This window comes from Copadichromis virginalis, linkage group LG14 (genome assembly GCF_057382275.1).
Source record: "Copadichromis virginalis isolate Kocher_CV1m ecotype Utaka linkage group LG14, C_Virginalis_male_GT1.1, whole genome shotgun sequence".
NCBI classification, from domain to species: Eukaryota; Metazoa; Chordata; class Actinopteri; order Cichliformes; family Cichlidae; genus Copadichromis; species Copadichromis virginalis.
Genome location: NC_140631.1, coordinates 20,867,772 through 20,888,322, shown reverse-complemented (window position 1 = coordinate 20,888,322; position 20,551 = coordinate 20,867,772). Strand labels below are relative to the sequence as shown.

The window sequence follows — 20,551 nt, the reverse complement described above, 5'->3', positions numbered from 1 at the left end:
ACTAAATAAAGGGCTAGCAAAACATAAAATGAGCAGAAAGCACTGATAAAACTAGTTATTATCTGTTATCTCAGAAGTGCTGTTAGAGAATGAGTTAACCACATTGTGATTCTGAAAAAAGTGCCTGCCATTAAAAATGCAGATTGGGTACATTTTATAGGATTGTCAAGTCTGCTCAATGCATTTACATTTTATGGCTGCACATACTCGCAGTAAAGTTGGTAAGGTTTAAAAACATCTAATGACAGTTTGATCTCTGAGGTGATCCTAATAAAAAATGCATTGCTCCAGAAAGTCACCCTTTTTTGGTTAATTTATGTCATAAAATCATGTTTATCTTTTATTTTTGCCTTAATTTGAGTCGTTTTTTTTTAGTTCTTGTTTGCCTGTTGTGTGTTTCAAACAGTCCCTCAGGGGGGTTTTCACTTGTCTCCAGAGAGGTCAGAGAGTCAGCTCGCCTATTTATATGTTTGTGTGTGGGTGTCACTGTACACTGATAGGCCTGTAGTTAAAGGGGTTAAAATTGCTTATTTTAGCTAGCAGGCACTTAAGGGAAGTGCTGGAGGCTTTGATCACCATAGTAACCGTGACATAAACTGATTCATCTCCTTGACAGACCATAATAAGCACTCATCTGAAGAAAGGACTGAAGAGGTATTAGTCATGCACTCTCATTAGTGCCATTGCACTGTGTTTGTGTGTGAGTGTGTTTGTGCGTGTTACTGAGGGCTCATGTGTACGCTATCACATTTATGGGCCCATGTGCGATGGTGCATACCAGTGTGTTTGTGTGCATGTGCACCTATGCAATAACGCAAATGGAGGAGCAGGAAGAAGAGAGACGGAGGGATGATGTTTCGAATGTTAACAGCCTGATCCCACTGAGCTGCCTCTGAGAGTGACTCATTGAAAGTCGTGTTTCAATCTTGATATTGTTCTCGCTTCCCCTGGCAGGAAATTAAAACTCAAGTGACTTAGAATTCTGCTTTATTGGCACCCACAAATTTGTTCTCTGCTCGCTTGGTTTCCTCGCTCCCTCGATCATGTTTTTTCTTCTTTTGCCATGCCTTCACGGTCTCTGTATGTTGCTCTCACGCTCTCGTCCCCTGGCTGCTGCTCTACATGCTTCGTGCTTGTGTGTGTTCATTTAAAAAAAAAAATTCCAGTGTATTTCCTGATTTTCTTTTTGACTACAGAATATCATAAAAAATAGAGTTAATAAACAATAATTTAGTTTATTTGAAATCTGCCTCACATGCAAGTGTGTGTGTATTAACAGGTATGCAGTATGCGTGAGCCTATGCATGCGTCGAGCTGAACCTTTCATCACATTCCCTGCACCGTTTCTCACAGACCTACTTTTTTTTTTAAATTTACTGTAAAAGTTGATACTAAATTTATGCAAATATACACTCTGAAATGTAATGTTTGCTCCAGTTCTCAGTTGAGAATGGTTAAGTCATTTCTGAAGCTGTTAAGTACCTTGACATCTAAATAGAGTTTCCCTAATTTATATATTAACATGTTGTTTGAACGCTATTAGGCTACTAATGTTGCTTGTGTTACCGCTGTTTTAGTTCCACTTGATGGGAGCTTGATGATAATTTGATCAGCTACGAGGGTTTTACTATTTATATTGTGTCTAATAGCGTCTAGCAGAAGCTTAGAGCTGCTTTTGTGCGTTGATACCGAGTCACAAAAAGGATGCAAGAAAAGCATTTCATTAACTTGGAGGTGTGGGTGGAGCCTCTCCCATCACTGAGTGGGATTAGCTTTTTAGGCCTGGTGGTGTTAATGTTAAGTTCTTTGCATTTAGATTGCAAGTCCTGTGGAGTGGCTTGACAATCAGTTACCACACCTACACACAAAAGCAGGTTACCACCTTCCTAGTGCATATGTCCATGCCCACACATGCATATGCTTAGCAAATGTCTGTATGTACAAGCACACACAGGAACACGCTATCATGACACCCTGCCCATATAGATTTCATGTGGGGACCACATGAAATCATGAAGCTGAAACCACAAAATGTCACTACTTCTTCTGCTTTTGGCTTATTGCTTTTAGGGGTTCCAACAGCAGATCATCTGCCTCTATCTCACACTATCACTAGCGTCCTCCTCAGTCACGCCACCCATCTGCATGTCCTCCTACACCACATCCATGAAGCTTCTTAGAGATGTTCCGCTTTTCCTCCTGCCTGTCTGTCTGTTTGTCAGCAGTCTAGTGTTGACAGTTTTTTGTGACAGTATCTGAGTTTGACTGTCACTGTTAACTCTCAAGATCAAAGTTGGCCTTGAAATTTTTTTCAAGAGCTGTACAACATGGTTTTTATTTTTCAATATGACATCAAAATAAAGTTTCACAAAATCACACACGGCATGAATGGATCTTAAAATCTCAAGTTTTTTTTACAACTTAAGAAGCCAAAGCTTTCAGCTAATTCTGCTCCAATCATATGGGTAAAAACTCAGTTGTATATAGTATTTGTATTTGTACTCTATTTTTATCTTATTGTATATTTATTTTATTTTATTCTACTGTATATAGTATTTTATTTTATTCTATTCTGTACAGTTGTGTACTGTATTTATTCTTATTGTATTCTAATTTTTGCCTCATAACTTTTGCACTGTCCACTTCCTGCTGTGACAAAACAAATTTCCCACGTGTGGGACTAATAAAGGTTATCTTATCTTATCTTATCTTATCTTAAGATAATAAAATACACAGTTTTGGTATATAACGCTTCAAGGTCGTAGGTCAAAGGTCATGGTCGCATGAATTATGGAAAAGCTTTAGTTTGTTTTCATTGGGGACATAAACACTTTCTTTGTTTCTTTGAGTTTTTAAAACATGATTTTTTTTTCAATAAAATATTATGCGGCACTCAAAGATTAATACACTACACTAGATTTCCACATTACAAAGGTTTACTTCAGTTTCAGTGTAGCTTTGTTTCTTGTTTCTAATGTTATCCTTGTCTCTCCAAATCAAATATACTAAGAACACTGATTACAGTCAATTTAGGTTTTGCTGCTTTACTAAAATTTATTTATTTATTTTGCTTTTAATGTCATGCCCAAACTAATGCACTTACTGTACTCCAAGTTTCCATCCATTCGCTTCCGCTTTCCTTTTCAGGGTCACGGGGGGCGCTGGAGCCTATCCCAGCTGTCATAGGGCGATAGGCGGGGTACACCCTGGACAGGTCGCCAGTCTGTCGCAGGGCCAACACACAGGAACAGACAACCATTCGCACTCACATTCACACCTAGTGGCAATTTGGATTATCCAATTAACCTATCCCCACAAGCTGCATGTCTTTGGACGGTGGGAGGAAGCCGGAGTACCCGGAGAGAACCCACGCAAACACGGGGAGAACATGCAAACTCCACACAGAAAGACCCCGGCCTGATGTTGGAATTGAACTCAGGACCTTCTTGCTGTGCGGCAACAGTGCTAACCACCGTGCCACCGTGCTGCCCTACTCCAAGTTTATTAACACTATATTATTAATAATGGTGTCGTGTAGTGGTTTACACATTCCCCTAACTCGTGAAAGATCCCCTGGTCGAGACCTGGAGGAGACACAAATCCCATCGGGAACCCCCACAGCCATCCACTGTGGAGACTCCCTGTGAATAGGAGAGCAGCTAAAATATAGTAATATAGAAAATAATACAGGCTCTCATGGGCATGACAGCATCCTGTTTTTGCATCTGTATGTCTACTATAATTTCAAATTTCATTTTTTATTACTTATTCTTTTATTTACTTATTACTTGTAATTATTGTAAACACATATAAGAGCATCTCAAGCAGCTTATAGAAGGAAATGTTCATGATAGTTTTTTAAAAGCATCTTTGACTGAGCGGAGCACACAAATGTGTTTGCTGTCATACTACGCACATGCCTCAGCCTAAACTGCCTCCATTGTAAAACAAGCCATAATCTATTTTTTTGGCCATTTTCATTTGCCCATTTTTTTGTATTTTGGCCGTTGTATTTGTATTATTATTATTGCTTTTTCATCCCATCCATTTACACAAATAGCAAGCCATTTGCAGCAATTTGGAAATTTCATTTTGGAGACAGACAATTTCCACGCTAAGAGGCCAAGAGAGAAGGAAAGAAAAGGAGAGTGAAGAAGAGTGACAGAAGGAAATACAGAGGACAAAACTGGGCAGATCTGGAGGAGATTTTGAGAAAGAATGAAAGATGGCAGGGTAATTTCATTGCCTTGACCTGCATGCCTTCGGTTAAATGAATAAAATGTTTTTGGAGGCTGATTCATAGCTGCACTGTGTCACTTAGCCATCCTGGCTGCTATGTGACACTGAAGGATATGGAAGGGGAAGCAAATATCACAGAAGCTGTCAAGGTGCTGTCTAGCAGGTTCCACTGTTTGGGTTCAAAATGAATGCCAGTCTCACAAACTGTTCAGGCACATTAATGCAGACTGGTAAAAACTCTGGTTGTCCAACTCAGATGTGCACTATAACAAATAATTTCTCTACTTAAGCTAAGACGGATCCTTACTTCTTCTGTTTTATTGTTATGATATTTATTATTTACCTAATACTTTGACTGCAGTGCAATGAGCAGACAGAATGATAGTCATTTTACAAGTTGGGATGCAATGATCCAATACCGGTGCTCTATTTTCCCCAGATTTAAAAACTACAACCTCACCGAGAGGAACTCATTAGGGACGTTTATGTAAGACTGCATTAGACTTGGGACTGCTGCTGCCTAAAAACTAAGTTGGCAGCCAAGCGTGAGTAAATAATCAGTGACTAAACAACAAAACAAAGACCTTTATTTAATGTTTGTTGACTATGTCACGACTGATATTTGATGTGCTTAACAAAGTCAGAATACCTACTGATATTGCATCATTCTGCTTTTAATCATAATAATATTAATATGTTTCTATTTGTCATAGATTTGCTCCATAATAGTTGCTGGATGCTGAGATTCAGTTTTAGTGCACCTTTCATATTAAAGAAGATTAAACCTGAGGTTATTGCTGTCCTTTTATCCATTTGATCAGATCATTCATTTATTTCATTCATTACTTTTTATTTCATTACTTTGCACATTCACAACAAATCCTGTAAAATCGATGAAACTGCTGTGAGTATTGTAAGTCTATAAACGATATGATTAAACATCCATTTGTGTCCACGTCAACACCTACGGCCAATTTAGAATCTTAAATTAGCCCAGCATGCATGTCTTTGGACTGCGGGAGGAAGCCAAAGCACCTGGAAACAACATGCACACTCATAACATACAGGCACCATGCCGGTGCAAACCTTCTAGACACAAAAAACTATTTGTTGGTATATTACTTTATATTCAAAAACAGGCCTGCTGACTTTTCACTATTTATCTTGCAGTGACCCCTTTAATTAAAAGTAATTATTTCACTTAATGCACAACTATTTTTTTTCATATTATATGTACAAACTGTAAATCCAAAATAATATATGTAAAAAAATGTCAAGATACAAGGAAGTCAGTCATATTTTTTAATAACAATTTCAATATTGATTCAAAGGTACTTTGTAGTACACTTACACAATGATTATCAATGGCATAAAAAGAAAGACTTTTTTTGTCATTTTTTCCCCCCCACACAAACCACACAACCCTTCTCCTCTTGGACTCCACAGCACTGCTGCATGGTGGTCACATTATCTGAAAGGTACCAAAATACATGTGTTATAGCCCAGTGAAAAAACCAAACAAACCATATGTGACCCATATGTGCAAGTTAAATACTGCTCTGTGCATTTTTTCCATGTTGAACTGGCTACTCAGGCTGTCTCTTGGTGCCCAGCTGGTGGGCGTTTGACTACAGTGAGTCAAACTGGTGACTTTTAAAAATCGACCAGTTAATGCCAAAGTACTGTGGCAGCACAGTGTTTCTGCCGAGAGGAGATATGCACAACAAAAACGTGAATTTGTACGTTCCATCATCACCCGACGCAGTTACAAAAGTAAAGAGATATTTTTCTGGTATGTCGATGTGCAGCGAGTTTACAGCTGCCTTGTGTTGACCTAACTGCTAGAGCTCACGTTGCTTCCCGGAAGCACAGGCTTCAATGCTTGTGATTGTTCGGTGATCCCTTTAATGCATCTGCACTTCCTGCCTGTCAACTCATCTTTGTTCATCAGCTTTTCCCACTTATGGCACCAAGGAGAAAAAAAAAGTAAGCAGAGCAAAACGGCAGTGAAAAATTGGAGGCATAGGACGATGCATGCGCTCTTAAAACACAGATCACCTATAATGTGAACATATTTCTGAGGAGGTGTGTCCAGATTTGTGCCAAATTTAAGCAGTTTTGAAATGGAACTTACTGGCTAATGATTCGATCATACAATGTTAACTGTGCTTTTTATTGCTCAAAAACAACAACAAAATTCATCCACACTGGATGTCAATTTGAAGCCTCTCTCCCCCTGGCTATTCTTAAAAAAAAAAAGAAAAAGACCTCCCTTATTGTTTGTTTTTTGCTATACCCTTTAACGAAAAATCTTTTGTTTTATTAAAAAAAAAAAAAAAACAAGAAACAACTGATTAACACTCCCACTCTCCTTGTTCTTTTTTTCTATTCCCCAGTGGTGAAAGATCAGCCCAGAGAAAGGCCTTCATGAGAGTAATCGTGAGCCCGATTGGAAGAAGACATAAAGATGAATTAATTGGGAGATGAGAAAAACTCCGCTTTGGCTAAATCTGTTCCAGGTCTTCTGGGATCCTTTAAAAAGCCTATGAACAAAGCTCCAGTGTCAGCAACAAACAAGTGTGGAATCCAGTCCCACAGACCTTTGTGTTTGTTGCGTCTGAGGCTGGGCTAAAACTAATTGAGTAATAAAATCTGCCGTAAGCAGACACAAACAAACTCCTCACATCACTTCTCGCTAACCCACAACAAAGCCACTGAGAAACAAACTGTATTTTCCAAACAGCCTGAACCACATATTCTTATATTTGACACTTTACACAACTGAATGAAAATAATAATAATGATAGTCAACCATCCAAAGATAAAACCATCTTTCATTACATACATAGCATTGAATTACATTCTAGAGTTCTTAACATCACGAGTTAAATGAAAACAAAACAGCAAAAATAAAGTCACACTTAAAAGTTTTCCACTAACAATCGAATCCACATGGGAGGATAAACACTGCCATTTTCCATTAGGAAATGATCAGTTTGATCCACTGTTATCATATCAAGATATTGGCACAGGTACACAGCTTATGAAAACTTTTCTTGCTGTTTTTTTCCAATAACAGATTTAACTGTGGTTCAGTCAGATTTTTCTCAGTGTTTGTCCACCCATTCAAAAAAATACAATGAGAAAAAGTTGGCACTGAGTGGAGAAGCTCGAATGAATAGTGCTGTGAGGAACCTGGGGTTACATTGCAACTGAAGCTGAACTTTTCCTTCATATATTGTTAATAAATAAGAAAACTCATTTACATCCATCATAAATCTTAATTTTAGTAGCTATGTTTTCGTCTTGAGTACCTAAAAACCTCTCAGTATATATAGAAAAAATATATTTGGTTCTACATACTCAGTACAGATAAATCGGCTCCTTCTGTTTAATTAGATTTATAATAACCCATCATCTTTCTTTATCAAAATGAAGCTTAAAGTAGACTGCTCCAATGAGCTTGGCTGAATAACGATTTTGATAAATCTGGGATGTAAAGAGACTGGATGATGATGAACACAGGCCCTTCATCTATATGCAGATGAGCTTCCTTTGTCAATAAATGAAATGTATTTTTCTTGCTCAGAATATCAGACTCAGTGTTCCAGAAAAACACAAAATGTTTATACTGGCTTACAAGCTTGTAAAAAGTCACTACAACAGATCAGTCAGCAATCAGACACCAACGCCTCAACTATCTCAAGTGAGCAGTAAAAATGTAAACGTCACTTCTGTAGGCAACATTCATCCTATTTATGTCACGAACGCTCTAGTGTCACACACTCTACTGCAAATAGAACCTCATCAGAATTTGAAGCAGGGGCATTAACAAGGATTTTACTTGTGTTTTCATGTCCACTGCGGTGATCCAAGCTTAGATTGACACAAATGAGGAATATAAAAAACACAATAATTACAGAGGAAGTCACCGTCACATGGTGTGCTGTTCAGAGCTTGGTTTAATTCTCTGGGTGTAAAGAAGTATATTTCATAAATTCCGCAGCCTCCTGCTCTGTATGTGAAATGTTAATGCTCTAAAAACAACACTGACCTGGTTAAAAATGTATTTCACTTCCTTACAAATCTTTAAGCCACATAAATAAATACTCAAACTTCTCTTTCATTTCTTATCAGTATAATATTACAACCTAACCTCTTAGTATGAATTATTCCTCTATACTCGGAACAACATTACCACACTGACTACCTAAATACCAAAATATCAAAATGCACATCCTCCAGTAAAAAAAAACAAAAAAAGACAAACAAACAAAAGCAACATGAGACCAGCAGCTTCAGACAAACATACAAAAATACAGTCACTGATTTTTAAGACATCTAATTTACCACCTTCAGCGCTTCGGTTTTCAGTAAGCCGATTGCAGCAAAAGTAGTTTCATGAAACGCTTCCAAAAAGCCAACATTCAGGATGCTGATATTCATCTTGTAATGTTTTGTACAGCACAGTTTAGAGTCTAAATGCTGTTATTTTATCCTGAAAATGCAATCTAGCTTTCAACTCAGTTGGTCGATCATTCAGTCATATTGAGGAATGTTTCTTTTTTGCAACACTACTGCAGGCCTGAGAATTATCTTGAAATAATCAGTATCAATTTCTATCTCTGACTTCCAATAAGAAAGCTAAAATAAAGAGCAGATAGAACTACTTATAACTATATAACTGCTTGTGAGAAAAAGAGAAGAGGGCTTCGTTGCTCTCTGCCTCGAAAGATTTCACCAACACTTTTAAGAGTTAAATTATTTATAACATCCACTAAACTGCACTCAAACTGGTGGTCATCACGATACAATATAAGTGCTATAGTGACAAAGCAAACCTCTCTGGACATGCCCTGTCAGAGTACACAACCAAAAGTCTGTGTGGTGTTTACATAGTAAACATTACTCATTTTTTTCCCCCTGTTACCAAATTAAATAAAATTGCTAGCAAGGCAGTGAGAGAGGCTGCTCCGCCACACAGCACTCCCAGTCAAACTCATCCCTAATGGAGAAATAATGCTTTTTCTCATGCCTCCCTCTGCAAGAGTCAGTGGTGAGGGTCAGCTTAAATGCACCACTCCTGGACCTCAGAGTGAAAACCTTATTCTGTTCAGTAGCAATTCAGTAGAGTAGCAAACGTTTAAAATTGAGGCTTTCCTCACATTATGATCAACAGAGGAAAATAAGCATCGCAGGAGATTATTATATATATTTATATCTGGCTCTAAATCAGCATATATGGGTTGAGAAGCAACAGGAATCGTCCTGATAACAGGTCGACTGATTTTATATTTTCATCCAAAAGGTATGAAAAATGACTGTGTGTCATTTTGATCGGCAGCTGACCGCATCTGGATTAAAAGATATTTTTAAGCGCAGGGATTATCAGTCCAATTCTATAAAGTGCATTTATCAGACTTAGTCGACACATTTTGCGGGGACATCAACAGGAAATCAAGATTTTGCTGAACATGGTCATCACCATTATCAAGAGAATAAGATAGCAACTGATGCAAGCACTGATCCTGTCTTTTCTGCAGGGGTAGCTCTTATGCCTTTTTCAAGGGGGGTGGATAACACGCAGTTGAAGTGCTGAAGCAAGCTCCGTGTTACTCTATCGCCGCATTATACGGCATATTAATGGGCTCCTCCCAAATAATAGCTCAACAATAGGGCAGGTTAATTTTTAACAACAGGTCAGGACACAGATTATTAAAATTAAATGAGTAGTTGTAGCAGTAGTGATGCAGCAGTTTCAGAAGAAGAGGGGCGAATTTTGTCTGACGTTATATTCAGAAGATCTTAGATGATTTATTCTTTCTCATATACAAAAACCTCTGAGCAATAATCTGAGATTGTTGTTGTGTGCATGTGTGTATTTTTCCATTTGGGAACCAAAGAAAAAAATATTTTCTTGTTTTGACTTGGATGCATACCACTAAGGAGACACGACATCAGGTTTATGACTTAATAAACCTGTTCACCCCACACAAAAAGCAGCAAAAAAGTACAACAAATGATGGCACCAACAGTTAATGTCCTTACCGATTTAAATCTGCAGCCATGTCTTAAACAAACTGTACTCTAAACTGAGTAAGTAACACTGCAAAAATAGGAAATTACCCCCCATTTGTTGATTATTTGAAATCAACAAATGTCCTAATTTCATTCAATATAGATTACAAAATGCAAAGAAAATTTTCAACTAATCTCTCCACCCTCCTCCTGGTTCAATTGTCCTCCACAGAGTAAAGAATGATGAAAAAGAACCAGAAAACAGTGTTTTGATTTGATTTAACATGTGCACCTTGTGTACAGATGGATAATATTGCTTTTACACTGGAAAATGTGGAGTATTTATATAGAAAATATCCAAAACAATATAAATAGTTTTACATTTAAATCTTTTTTTAAGAAACCACGTATTTACCCACAACTGAGTAAGCTAGACCCTTCCTAACCCCTTTGGCACAATAGTCATATTAATATTATTATATTGTATGTATACAAGACATCTGAATAGGAATGGTCAGTCACACATTCAGAGTAGTAACACAGTTTCTGTAGTCGTAACACATATTGGTACTGTATGTTATAAGATAGCTCAAAAAGATCTTTTTTCTTTTTCTTTTTTAACATTTGCTGATATGTAAATAAACGTACTTTCATCTGAAACAAAACAGAACTGTCATTGCATGCCCTTAGTATTTACAGAGTCATTTTGTCTGAGTTTGTTCTTGCTGGCTACTGTAGAGCACAAATTCGTAAGTAAACTCAAAAAGGAGGAACCAGACTGTGGACTATCATGATGGACAACAATGCAGCACTGATTTTTGGTGTGTTGTGTTTATCAACGGTCCAATTAGTAATCGCTTTAATGGTATGTGCACACTGTATACACGCCACATGAAGATAAAATGTATTTAAAAAACTGCTCGTGTTGTGTATGAAAACCTCCTGGTTTTAATTTTTTTTTGTATTTGTGTTTTTTGCTTTGCTTTGCAACAACTGATTTTCTCGGTTGAAGGAGCTGAAACAAAGCCAAGGCCTTGTTTCTCAAAAGCATCTTAGTAAATATATTCAGTGGCACATTTTTCCTCCAGGTACAGGCGTTGGCACATATATAAGAACACTCTATTTAAAGGCATACCCAAAATCTTAAAAAGCCAAATCTAATCTCCTACAAATATATGAACTACCGTTGCCAAACACTTTGAGTTCACTCACATTTTCCTCAGTCTAGGATATATGGCACGAAGCCAGACTCTAAAGACTAAACCAATGGACTTAAATTCTTACTGAAGTGAGAATACTGACGGCATGAAGCTACAGGCGGTAAAGAAACAACTAGCCTTATTGTCTTGGTCTTAATTCAATAATTAAAATGTCAAATCTCAAAAACACATTGCTATTTCGTAGGGGATCATTTGCATCTTGCTTCTATTTAACCATGACTTCCTGAAGTATTGTCATCACCACACGGTTGCCAGGCAACTAACAGAGACTTCCTACATTTACCTGACAGATAAAGCATGAGAGTGGTATCGATTGCCTGCTCTTGTAACCGCAGCCAATTTTCCACAATAAGGAAGTATTCCTTTAAGTCAATACTACTTGAGGTCTGGGTAATTTTCAAGTCTGTGTTTTCCTGGATCTGCATCACTGACATTTTTATTTGGCTATACTGGATGTCAGTCATCATCAACAGTCAACCAGTATGGTCTTGTGAGACTAACAGTAATGTGGCAGCAGTGTATTAAGTAAACCTAACATTTAAAAAAATCTACCTAATGCTCAATTTTTGTGAACATCTTTGGTTGTTCTGCCACCTTTGTTTAAAAAATAAAATAAAAATCATAGCACCTGAGCAACAGATGGACCTCATAGTGGCTGAGGAGGACGCTCCCCAGCTTGAATCTATCAATTTGCACCCACTGACATTATAGATTGCCGTGATTTCAATTAAACGCATTCAGAGCACTGTCTGTGATGAAACAGGACGACTGTGTCTTGCTGACATATTGTATAGAGAAAATGTCATGACTGGGATCCAGCTAAGCCTTGCAAAATGCAGTGTTAAATGTCACACATCAACATTCAGCTTTGAGATCAGACGTCTGCCAATGATCCACCTGAATCTCATTTAATGACTAAGATGTTTATGGTAAAACAAGGCCTGGTCTTTTCAGTCCCTCTGTCGTCCTCTTTCTCAAGTCACACACAGAAAGCTACAAAAGGTTTGGTCCCAACAGCTTCAGGAGTCATGTAGAAAACATACATTCAAACTTCTGAAGAAAACTCATTGGAAGAGTAGAAAATACTGAAATGATCGCAGGATAAAAGAAAGCCGTGAGACAGAAAGGGACCAGGGACATAAATAGCTTAGATTGGGAAGCTGAATAAATGAAAAGGTGGTTCTTAACATAGTGCCTGTATATGTTAACACTGTTGATGCAATGCACTTTGTCAGAAGCGTGTTGGATTTAATAATCAAAGAAAAATCTGTAACCTCATACATATTTACAGTGTTTCCCTTACATTGTATTTGTATCAGTGTGCCCACAGTTGTGTTTGTCAATGTGCACCTGTGTAAATGTGCCTACGAGCCAATGTATGTGCCCTTGATAGCCTCTGACGATTCTTATAGGCTGAAGGAGTCTTTATTCATCAATACTGTTTGCTGTCATGTTGCCATCACATCTGATTAACTAAGATACAGTAAAAATACACTCACATTACCCCGCACACACGCACAGACACACACACACATCCACAGTCTCTAATTAGTTGATAGCCAAGTTACCTTAAGGCCACTACCCTAACTTCAATGATGAGTAGCCTCAGACCCTCACAAATGATCCCTGGCCTTACTGGTGCCAAAACACTTCAAAGTTATAGTGGCCAATTTTGCAGTTTTCCATCCACATTCGTGAGAAACGGCAAGAAAATACAACATGGGCAAGTTTCTTAGACTCGCAACTCACTGCAAACATGTAAACACAAACACAGTTTGGTGTCTTCACCAAACTTGTCCTACATTTGTCGGGCAAATGGATTTGTCTACCCATTATCTCTTCTGTTTACAAGCTGTGTTGTTTTTGAGTGCTTTTCTTCATTTCTGTGATTCATCTCTGCCTCACAGTGAGGATGAACTCTGGCTGTAGTTTCTGAGTGTCAGTCTGGTGTATCTGGGCGAAGGGGGTGAGGGGGGAGGGTGGGACGGGACTGGAGGGAGACAAAGACCTGTCTCAGAGACAGGTGAGCCACTGCTGGAAGCCAGAGAGTCACGGAAGGGTGACGGAGGAGTCAAAGCGATTAGCTCCTCCTCCAACTCTGCCCTCCTCAGAGGGGAGTCGGTGAGGCAGGTGAGCCGACCCCCTCGCATGGGGGAGCGGGACGGGGAGGCCTGGGAGGCCTGGGAGTGAGGGGGTGGCAGGGGGTAAGGTGAATGAGGCATAGAGTGAATGGGACAGCCACCCCGGCCTCCAAAGCTTGATTCAACAGGAGGAAGCGGCTGGACATCAGCGTAGGTGGTGAGGGTTGGGGGCATCTGGAGTTCACGGGGTAACAGATAGGGGTCGGCGGGATGAGGAGATGGAGGTGTGTGTTTCTGCATGTGTGAGTGTGATGGGGAGGACGAGAGCATCATACTGTTGAGCTCCGTTATGTTGGCAGTGAAGCGGTTAACCACACAGCTGATCTGATCCATCAGTGAACTCTGGGGCTCCCCTGGGCGATCGTCCACAATAACCAATCTACCGTCACTCCCTGTAACAATAGAGCCGCTGCTGGGAGGACCGCAACTGCTGCCGCTGCCGGCGCTGCAGATGCTGCTCGGATACTTTGGAATACTGCCCATCTGAGGCTCCTCTCCCGAACTCGCTCCTATTCTCTGGCTGACTGTGCTGATCGGTGAAGGCGTCTGTGGCCGGTATGTGATCGAGTAGCGCTCCTCTGCTTCTGAGAGCTCATACAGGGTCTTGTCGGTGACATTGTCAGGATGAGTGGGGAGAGAGGCCATGGACGGGAGTGAGGGCAGAGGGACATGTGGTGGCAGGTCAGCCCCACTGCAGTAATGTTCCTCAGGGGTTTTGGAGAAAGGCTTAATAACAGCAGTCTGATTGTTCTCTTTCTTCTTGATGTGGAATGACAGACGCTGCCACAGGTGGTTCCCACGTGAACTGCTGCGCTCTGTCTGTGCCCACGACACTGATTTACCATTGGAGCTACAGAAAAGGATGAAAAAGAGACAAGAGAGTGATGGGGAAAGATTTCATTTATTTTGTGCATGCACCAAGTTTGACAGAAGGTTGTCTAAAGGATTACAAACATTTCTCTTACTTCTTTGAACTGAAGACACATTTTTCTGGCATTAATAATAAGTATTGTTTTAATATTCTACTCAGAGGATTTGCTTGTGGTTCTGTTATTACTGTATGGCACACAACACTGTATATCATTCCAAACCCAAGATAGTACTGCTAAATAAATTTTTACATTTGTTTATCCTACAGTTCGACTCATTATGCTGCTCATTAATATTTTAAGTCTTTCTTGTTAACAGTCGTGTGAAAAAGAAAGGTAGAGATCTTGTATGAAACTAAGTACACCCTTACTGCTTCCACATGAACTAAGATGATAAGTAGCAGCGAGGTGTTGCTAATCAAATCCACTTGATTAACTGATCATTAACCATTGTGAACAATTCTTTTAAAACAGAAGTCTTGGCAGCACATTGCCAAGGAGGAAAATATCATCAACAATGCTCTTAGTTGTACATTTGTTGGTGCCCTTCAATCTGGGATGGTAAAGAGACCATTCTCAAACAATTTAAAGTCCTCCACAGTGAAGAAGAACTAACAGACATTCAAAACAATTGTCAGTCTTCCCAGGAATAAATGCCCTGGCGAGGTGAATATGTGCCAAAACCCAAGAGCTACATGTCAGACTCTAACATTTAACATGTTAATTGAGGCCTTTAAAGTTAATCACACCGCAAGTAGAAACAGACTGAACAAGTATAGCTTGTTTGGAAGGGTTTGCCAAGAGAAAGCCCCTTCTCTAAAAACAACATAGAAGCACAACTTTACAAACTTGCATCTGAACAAATCACAAGACGATCTGAGAAAACTCATATAGAAATTTGTGAAAGAAAGTGATTGAATCATACAGTGCATTTAGTACTTCACAGGACTGTTTCTTTATCACATGTCTGTGTTGATTAGTACTGTTAGTTAATACTATATATAAAAACGTATCTAAATGGAGCCTTTACTCGGACAAAGAAACCAGTTTGACTTTATAAGCGTAGTAATTTAAAGCTTATAAAATCAGTAGCTTGTTCTTCAGTGTTCTGTCAGGTTCTTTCATCCTGCTTTTATTTCTTCCTCCAGCTTACTTTTCTCCCCGCTTCACATCAGTCACAGCGCTTCCACCCTCTTACCACCACCTCCATCCCTTTGTCAGGTTAATTAGTGTGATTAATCTAAAGTTGAACTCCTGATTAAAAGTCACACCGCCATGGCTGGGAGTGAAACGAACTGAAATCACTCTGGAGACACACAAACCCACACACACACACACACACACACACACACACACACACACACACACACACACACACACACAAACCATACGCCATGCATGTTGATTGAGCAAACCTGACAAAGCCAAGAAAGAGTTGATTATCTTATCTTAAATTTGATCCTATTAGAAATAGGGGTTTTGGAAGGCTTCTTGAGGGGCTACGGTTCTACCAGAGCCATTACAAGAAGAGAGAAACCACTTTAAGAATCATAAACAGAAGTTACTAAAACAATATAGAAGTATGAGCCATCCATGCCACCAAAAGGACAAATATTTGCTTTGAAACTAGTGGAGCATCATCAGTGGTGATGTTGCACTGAAGCAAGTAAGGTTTGCAGCTCCACTGGAATTTGCAAATCAATTATGATCAATACCTACACCCTTACAGGTTTGTTCACACACTTACTCACACATTTGTCTAAAAGTGTGATCATCTATCATTAACCCTTTACTTTGCACTCACTGAAATATTAGGAAATCTAAATTCAAAAACCCTACAATGTTTTTTTAATTACTTTTGCATGTCATTTGTGTGATTATGGCGCAGATCAAGTTGTTACATATGAATTCTGATCTGTTACAGTTTTTTCTGAATGCTTAAACCCTAACTGTGATTCCTGTAGCACAATCTCTAAAACTATTCAGACTTATAGCAAAACCACTCACTGAGTTTGCAAAACTAAAAGCACAAAAACTGCTTTGCACTCAGTTTGCAATTTTGTAACACACACTTTGCAAAACTGTAGGCACAATTCACTGCACAACACTCAATTACCAAATTTCCAACACACTCCTAGCAAAAGTATACACATGTATGGCTATCATTAACACTAATTTGCCAACTGTCTGGCACACTTTCACATGTGAAAACTTTTTTAGATAATTAGTTCACTTTGCAATCAGCCTAAGCACTATAATACAGGTAAGCTGTGTGTGCGGAGTACAATGGAGGGAGCAGAAAGAGTGAGAAGTAGAGGAGGCCGAGGAAGAGGACGTGGAGGTGAAGAAGTAGGATGAAGAGGACGACAAGGACAAGGAGGAGCAAGAGGAAGACGAGGAGGGGGGAGAGGAAGATGAGGAGGGGGGAGAGGAAGGGTAGGAAGAGTAAGAAATAGAATTGCTGATGACATCAGAGCTACAATAGTGGACCATGTAATCAACCGTGGAATGACCCTGAGGGTAGCTGGCCAACGGGTCCAGCCTAACTCGAGCCGCTACACTGTAGCAAGTATCATAAGGACATCTTGAAATGAGAATCGGTTAGTACAGTCACTTCGCACAAAGATTTGTAGCACTGCCATATGCCAATGAGAAACACACCAATACCATTGATGTAAAAATACTGAAATTGTTACTTTACAGAGTTGCTAGATGACCAGATGCTGGGGGCAGAGGAAGCATGTTCACTGCAGACCAAGTAACCCATATAGTCATTATGGCGATTGCAAATAATCCTATACTTGGAAATAAACACTTGTGTTTGTTTTGATGTACTTGAAGTTTGGATCCCTCTATGCTTATGGATCTATGACAGAAGTATGAGCTCAAACTGACATAGCCTACCTTGTGCACAGAGAAAGCAAAGGCCAGATGTGTTTTGTATTCATACCATCAGTGTGCAGTTGGCGCATTGTGTGTACGAAGGTGTGAAGAGTTAATCCAGCTGTGTTTGCTTTTGCAAGAGAACTACAATGTTTTGATGATTGGGTGACAGGTTTTCTTATTTGTGTGAAGAGTTTTGCAAAATTAGCCAATAGTTACAAAAAATGTGCTTAAGCAATCAGAAAAAACTGTAATATTTGTTTATGTATTTTTATTTTTTTGCACTAAGTAATCCCAAAATACAAGAATTTGTATACACACCATCCACTGATACACATACAACAGTAATGCTAATCTACTCGGTCTCCTCCATTTGGCCACAGGTTCTCATCCACATCACATCTTATGTCATCTAGGGCAACACACCTAGGAAAGAATCTTCTGGCATGCCAGGATTGAAGGAGTTGAAAAATTGAAGGAGTAACACCTGTGTAGATGTTCATCTACAATGAGAATCAGCTGTGGCTGGTTAAACTGCATTTTTAGATTTAAAATATGTTTCAATAAAATATTGCTGTTGGATTTTGCTGTCTTTTTAAGTTTTGCATTGTGTTATTGTTTTGGCCATAAGTTTAACAGTTTTGAAAACAGTATGTAAGCACATGCAAAGTGTCCTGTACGTACAAAGATTTTTGGCAGTTGTTGTGTCTGAGTGAGAAAATAATTCATGAAATTTGAGAGATGTAGTCATTGGATGCATTTTGTGCCAAAACAATGATAACTGGTCCACATAGACTTCTGTTGTGCTCACTGTGTGAGGAGTTTTGCAAACGTGACCTAAGTATTGAGAAATGTGTCCTAGTGTCTGTAAAAAACTGTAAAGGCTGGACAGAAGTTACGAAAGATAAGAAATTTCACAGAATTAAGGTAATTTAGATTTTATTTAAATCTAAATTACAGATTGAGAGCAAACATCAACTTTTATCTGAAACTGACTTTTTTGTTTTTATGAAGGAATCAGCTTGTTGATGAGAGCTGGGTCTCACACTACTACCCACAGAGGTAACAGCAGTTTATATTGGAATAGTCCATTGTGTCCAAGCCTCCAAAGAAAGGGCACAAGATAAAGACCACATCCTAGAATGTACTCATCTTCTTTTTGTTGGATAATCACCTTGAATTTGACTACAGTCACTTTCACCACACATATTACTACTGTGATATCTGTGGGCATCCGAGGAAGAACATTTGGCACATAACACCACAAGCCATCATGCACCTGCTCTCAGTGCAATGAACAAGGCAGGAATAGTTTGACCACACAACACACTTGCTGCTTGCCACTGCCAGATTTGGCTCCCTGTGATGTAAGGGAGCCAATTTTTAAAATGAGACGAGCAAAATTCAAATCACATTTGTTTCTTACTTTTAATGTTTGGTTTCCAAACTTTAAACCTTTCACTGAAGATTTCAGGTTTATCACTATTTATCAGAACCCACTGAAAAGATTCCAGGTAGAACATTTATAAAAGTTTCCACCAGAAAACAAAACTGATTCATGTATGGGGACAAGTCGATGAACCCTGTTAAGGTCTGTTTACTCCCTTAATTTCTGAGAATGTCCTGAAGGTAAATCCAGTATTTTTCCACAGTTCAGACATCAGTCAAACATGTCTTTTCTGTTTCCTCGGGTTTGCTGGACTCATGTCTGTATGTGTCTGTTCAGTTTACACAATGACAGCACCTCAAAGGCAACAGTTTCCAGCCCTGCACTGAAGAGACAGACAGCCCTCTGCCAATTATCACCGCCCACAGAGGATGACAGGACCATAAGAGAAAAGGGGAAGAGCAAAGTAAAGCGAATGAAGAAGGAAACACTTGTGACATTTCATATAAGAGTGTGATTGAAATCTTGCTTGCCAAGCGGGGTGTGCTGGAGGAACCTGCTGACAAACAAAAATATTCCTTGTCTATTTTTTCTCCCCTTTTCATTTCGGGCAAGTGGCTTTGCGTCACTCCCTTTGTGTCTTTTGATCGGTTCCTTGTCACTGTAGATGACTTGTGGATGGCCTTAAGCAGGGTGTGAAAGCTATTATGTCTCTTTGATCAAACTACTCCTTTACCCTTTTCTTTTCTTCTTTTCTTATCACTTCCCCTCTTCATCTCTCTTTCTCTCTCTATGCATCTTCTTCTCCATTTATAATTCTCTTTTTAGTATTTTCCTTAACCCTTCTTCAGTTCATTCCAATCTCTTCCTTTGCTGCATCTCCATTAGGCAATTGTCTGCAGTTCATGTCAGGGTCAGAAGAACAGTCAGGCAGACTCGATGGAGTTCAGAGAATCAATCTCTTAAAGAGCTTAAACACACCGACACACACGTACATGCACACACCATAAATAGTCTCAGAGTGCGCTATTGGAGAAATGGTGCCTTGGAATATAACGGAAGAGCAACCCGGCATTAACCTGGTCAACAAGCCTCTTGGGTACACACAATCCACACACGCAGAAATACCTGAGTGTCTCTCCAGTGGAGCCTCTCCGTTTCCACAGGTTAACCAGACTGGAGGAGCGGCTGGCAGCTGAGGATGATTTGCCATCGCCCACATGCATGCGCACCACCGTGCTAGTGGTGAAGGCACTACGCACATTACGCTCTGGTTTAGCCAGAATGATGTACACCTGATGGAAACGGTTAGATATGAACAGTGACTACTTGTTGTCATTTACTGCAAAGATTAACGGCACTATGCAAATTTCTGGAGAGACTTTGATTGCGTTGGCTACACAAATTGGTCTTTTAATCTTTTTTTTTAGAATAATAATCAAGCCTCTCATGACTCACCTTAATATTCTAAACATATTATAAAAAGAAAATTCTCAAAAGAAGCTTCTGCTAAGTATTTTTGATTGACTGAATTTCTTGTTTAGGCTTTTTTTTTTTTTTTTTTACTGTAGTGACACTGTACGAGAAAATCTAGATCCTGATATTACAAGTGCTGAAACATCTGTGATTAAAATATCAAAAGAGATGTTCTCTTGAATCTTAGCATTTATCTATTCAAATATTTGACTCAAATTCTCACAACTGGTGGGGAACTACAGTGAGCTCTGTTGCAATGGTCATTTGAAGCTTAATGTAGTTTATGCACAGATTTAGATAACAACTATAGTCGGATTC

General features: G+C 39.1%; 1 protein-coding gene across 1 annotated transcript in view; it reads right to left on the bottom strand.

Annotated features, from left to right (window-relative positions):
* Nucleotides 1-5,527: 5,527 nt before the first annotated feature.
* The window catches only part of grm5b (glutamate receptor, metabotropic 5b), a 92,280-nt gene continuing 77,256 nt past the window's right edge, over nucleotides 5,528-20,551 (bottom strand). Inside the window, exons 17-18 of the mRNA XM_085429871.1 lie at nucleotides 19,886-20,052; nucleotides 5,528-14,468 (exon numbers count right to left, since the gene is read on the bottom strand). Of these exons, the coding sequence (XP_085285997.1) occupies nucleotides 13,379-14,468; nucleotides 19,886-20,052 (1,257 nt within the window). The 3' untranslated portion in view covers nucleotides 5,528-13,378. The remainder of the gene's footprint in view (nucleotides 14,469-19,885; nucleotides 20,053-20,551) is intronic.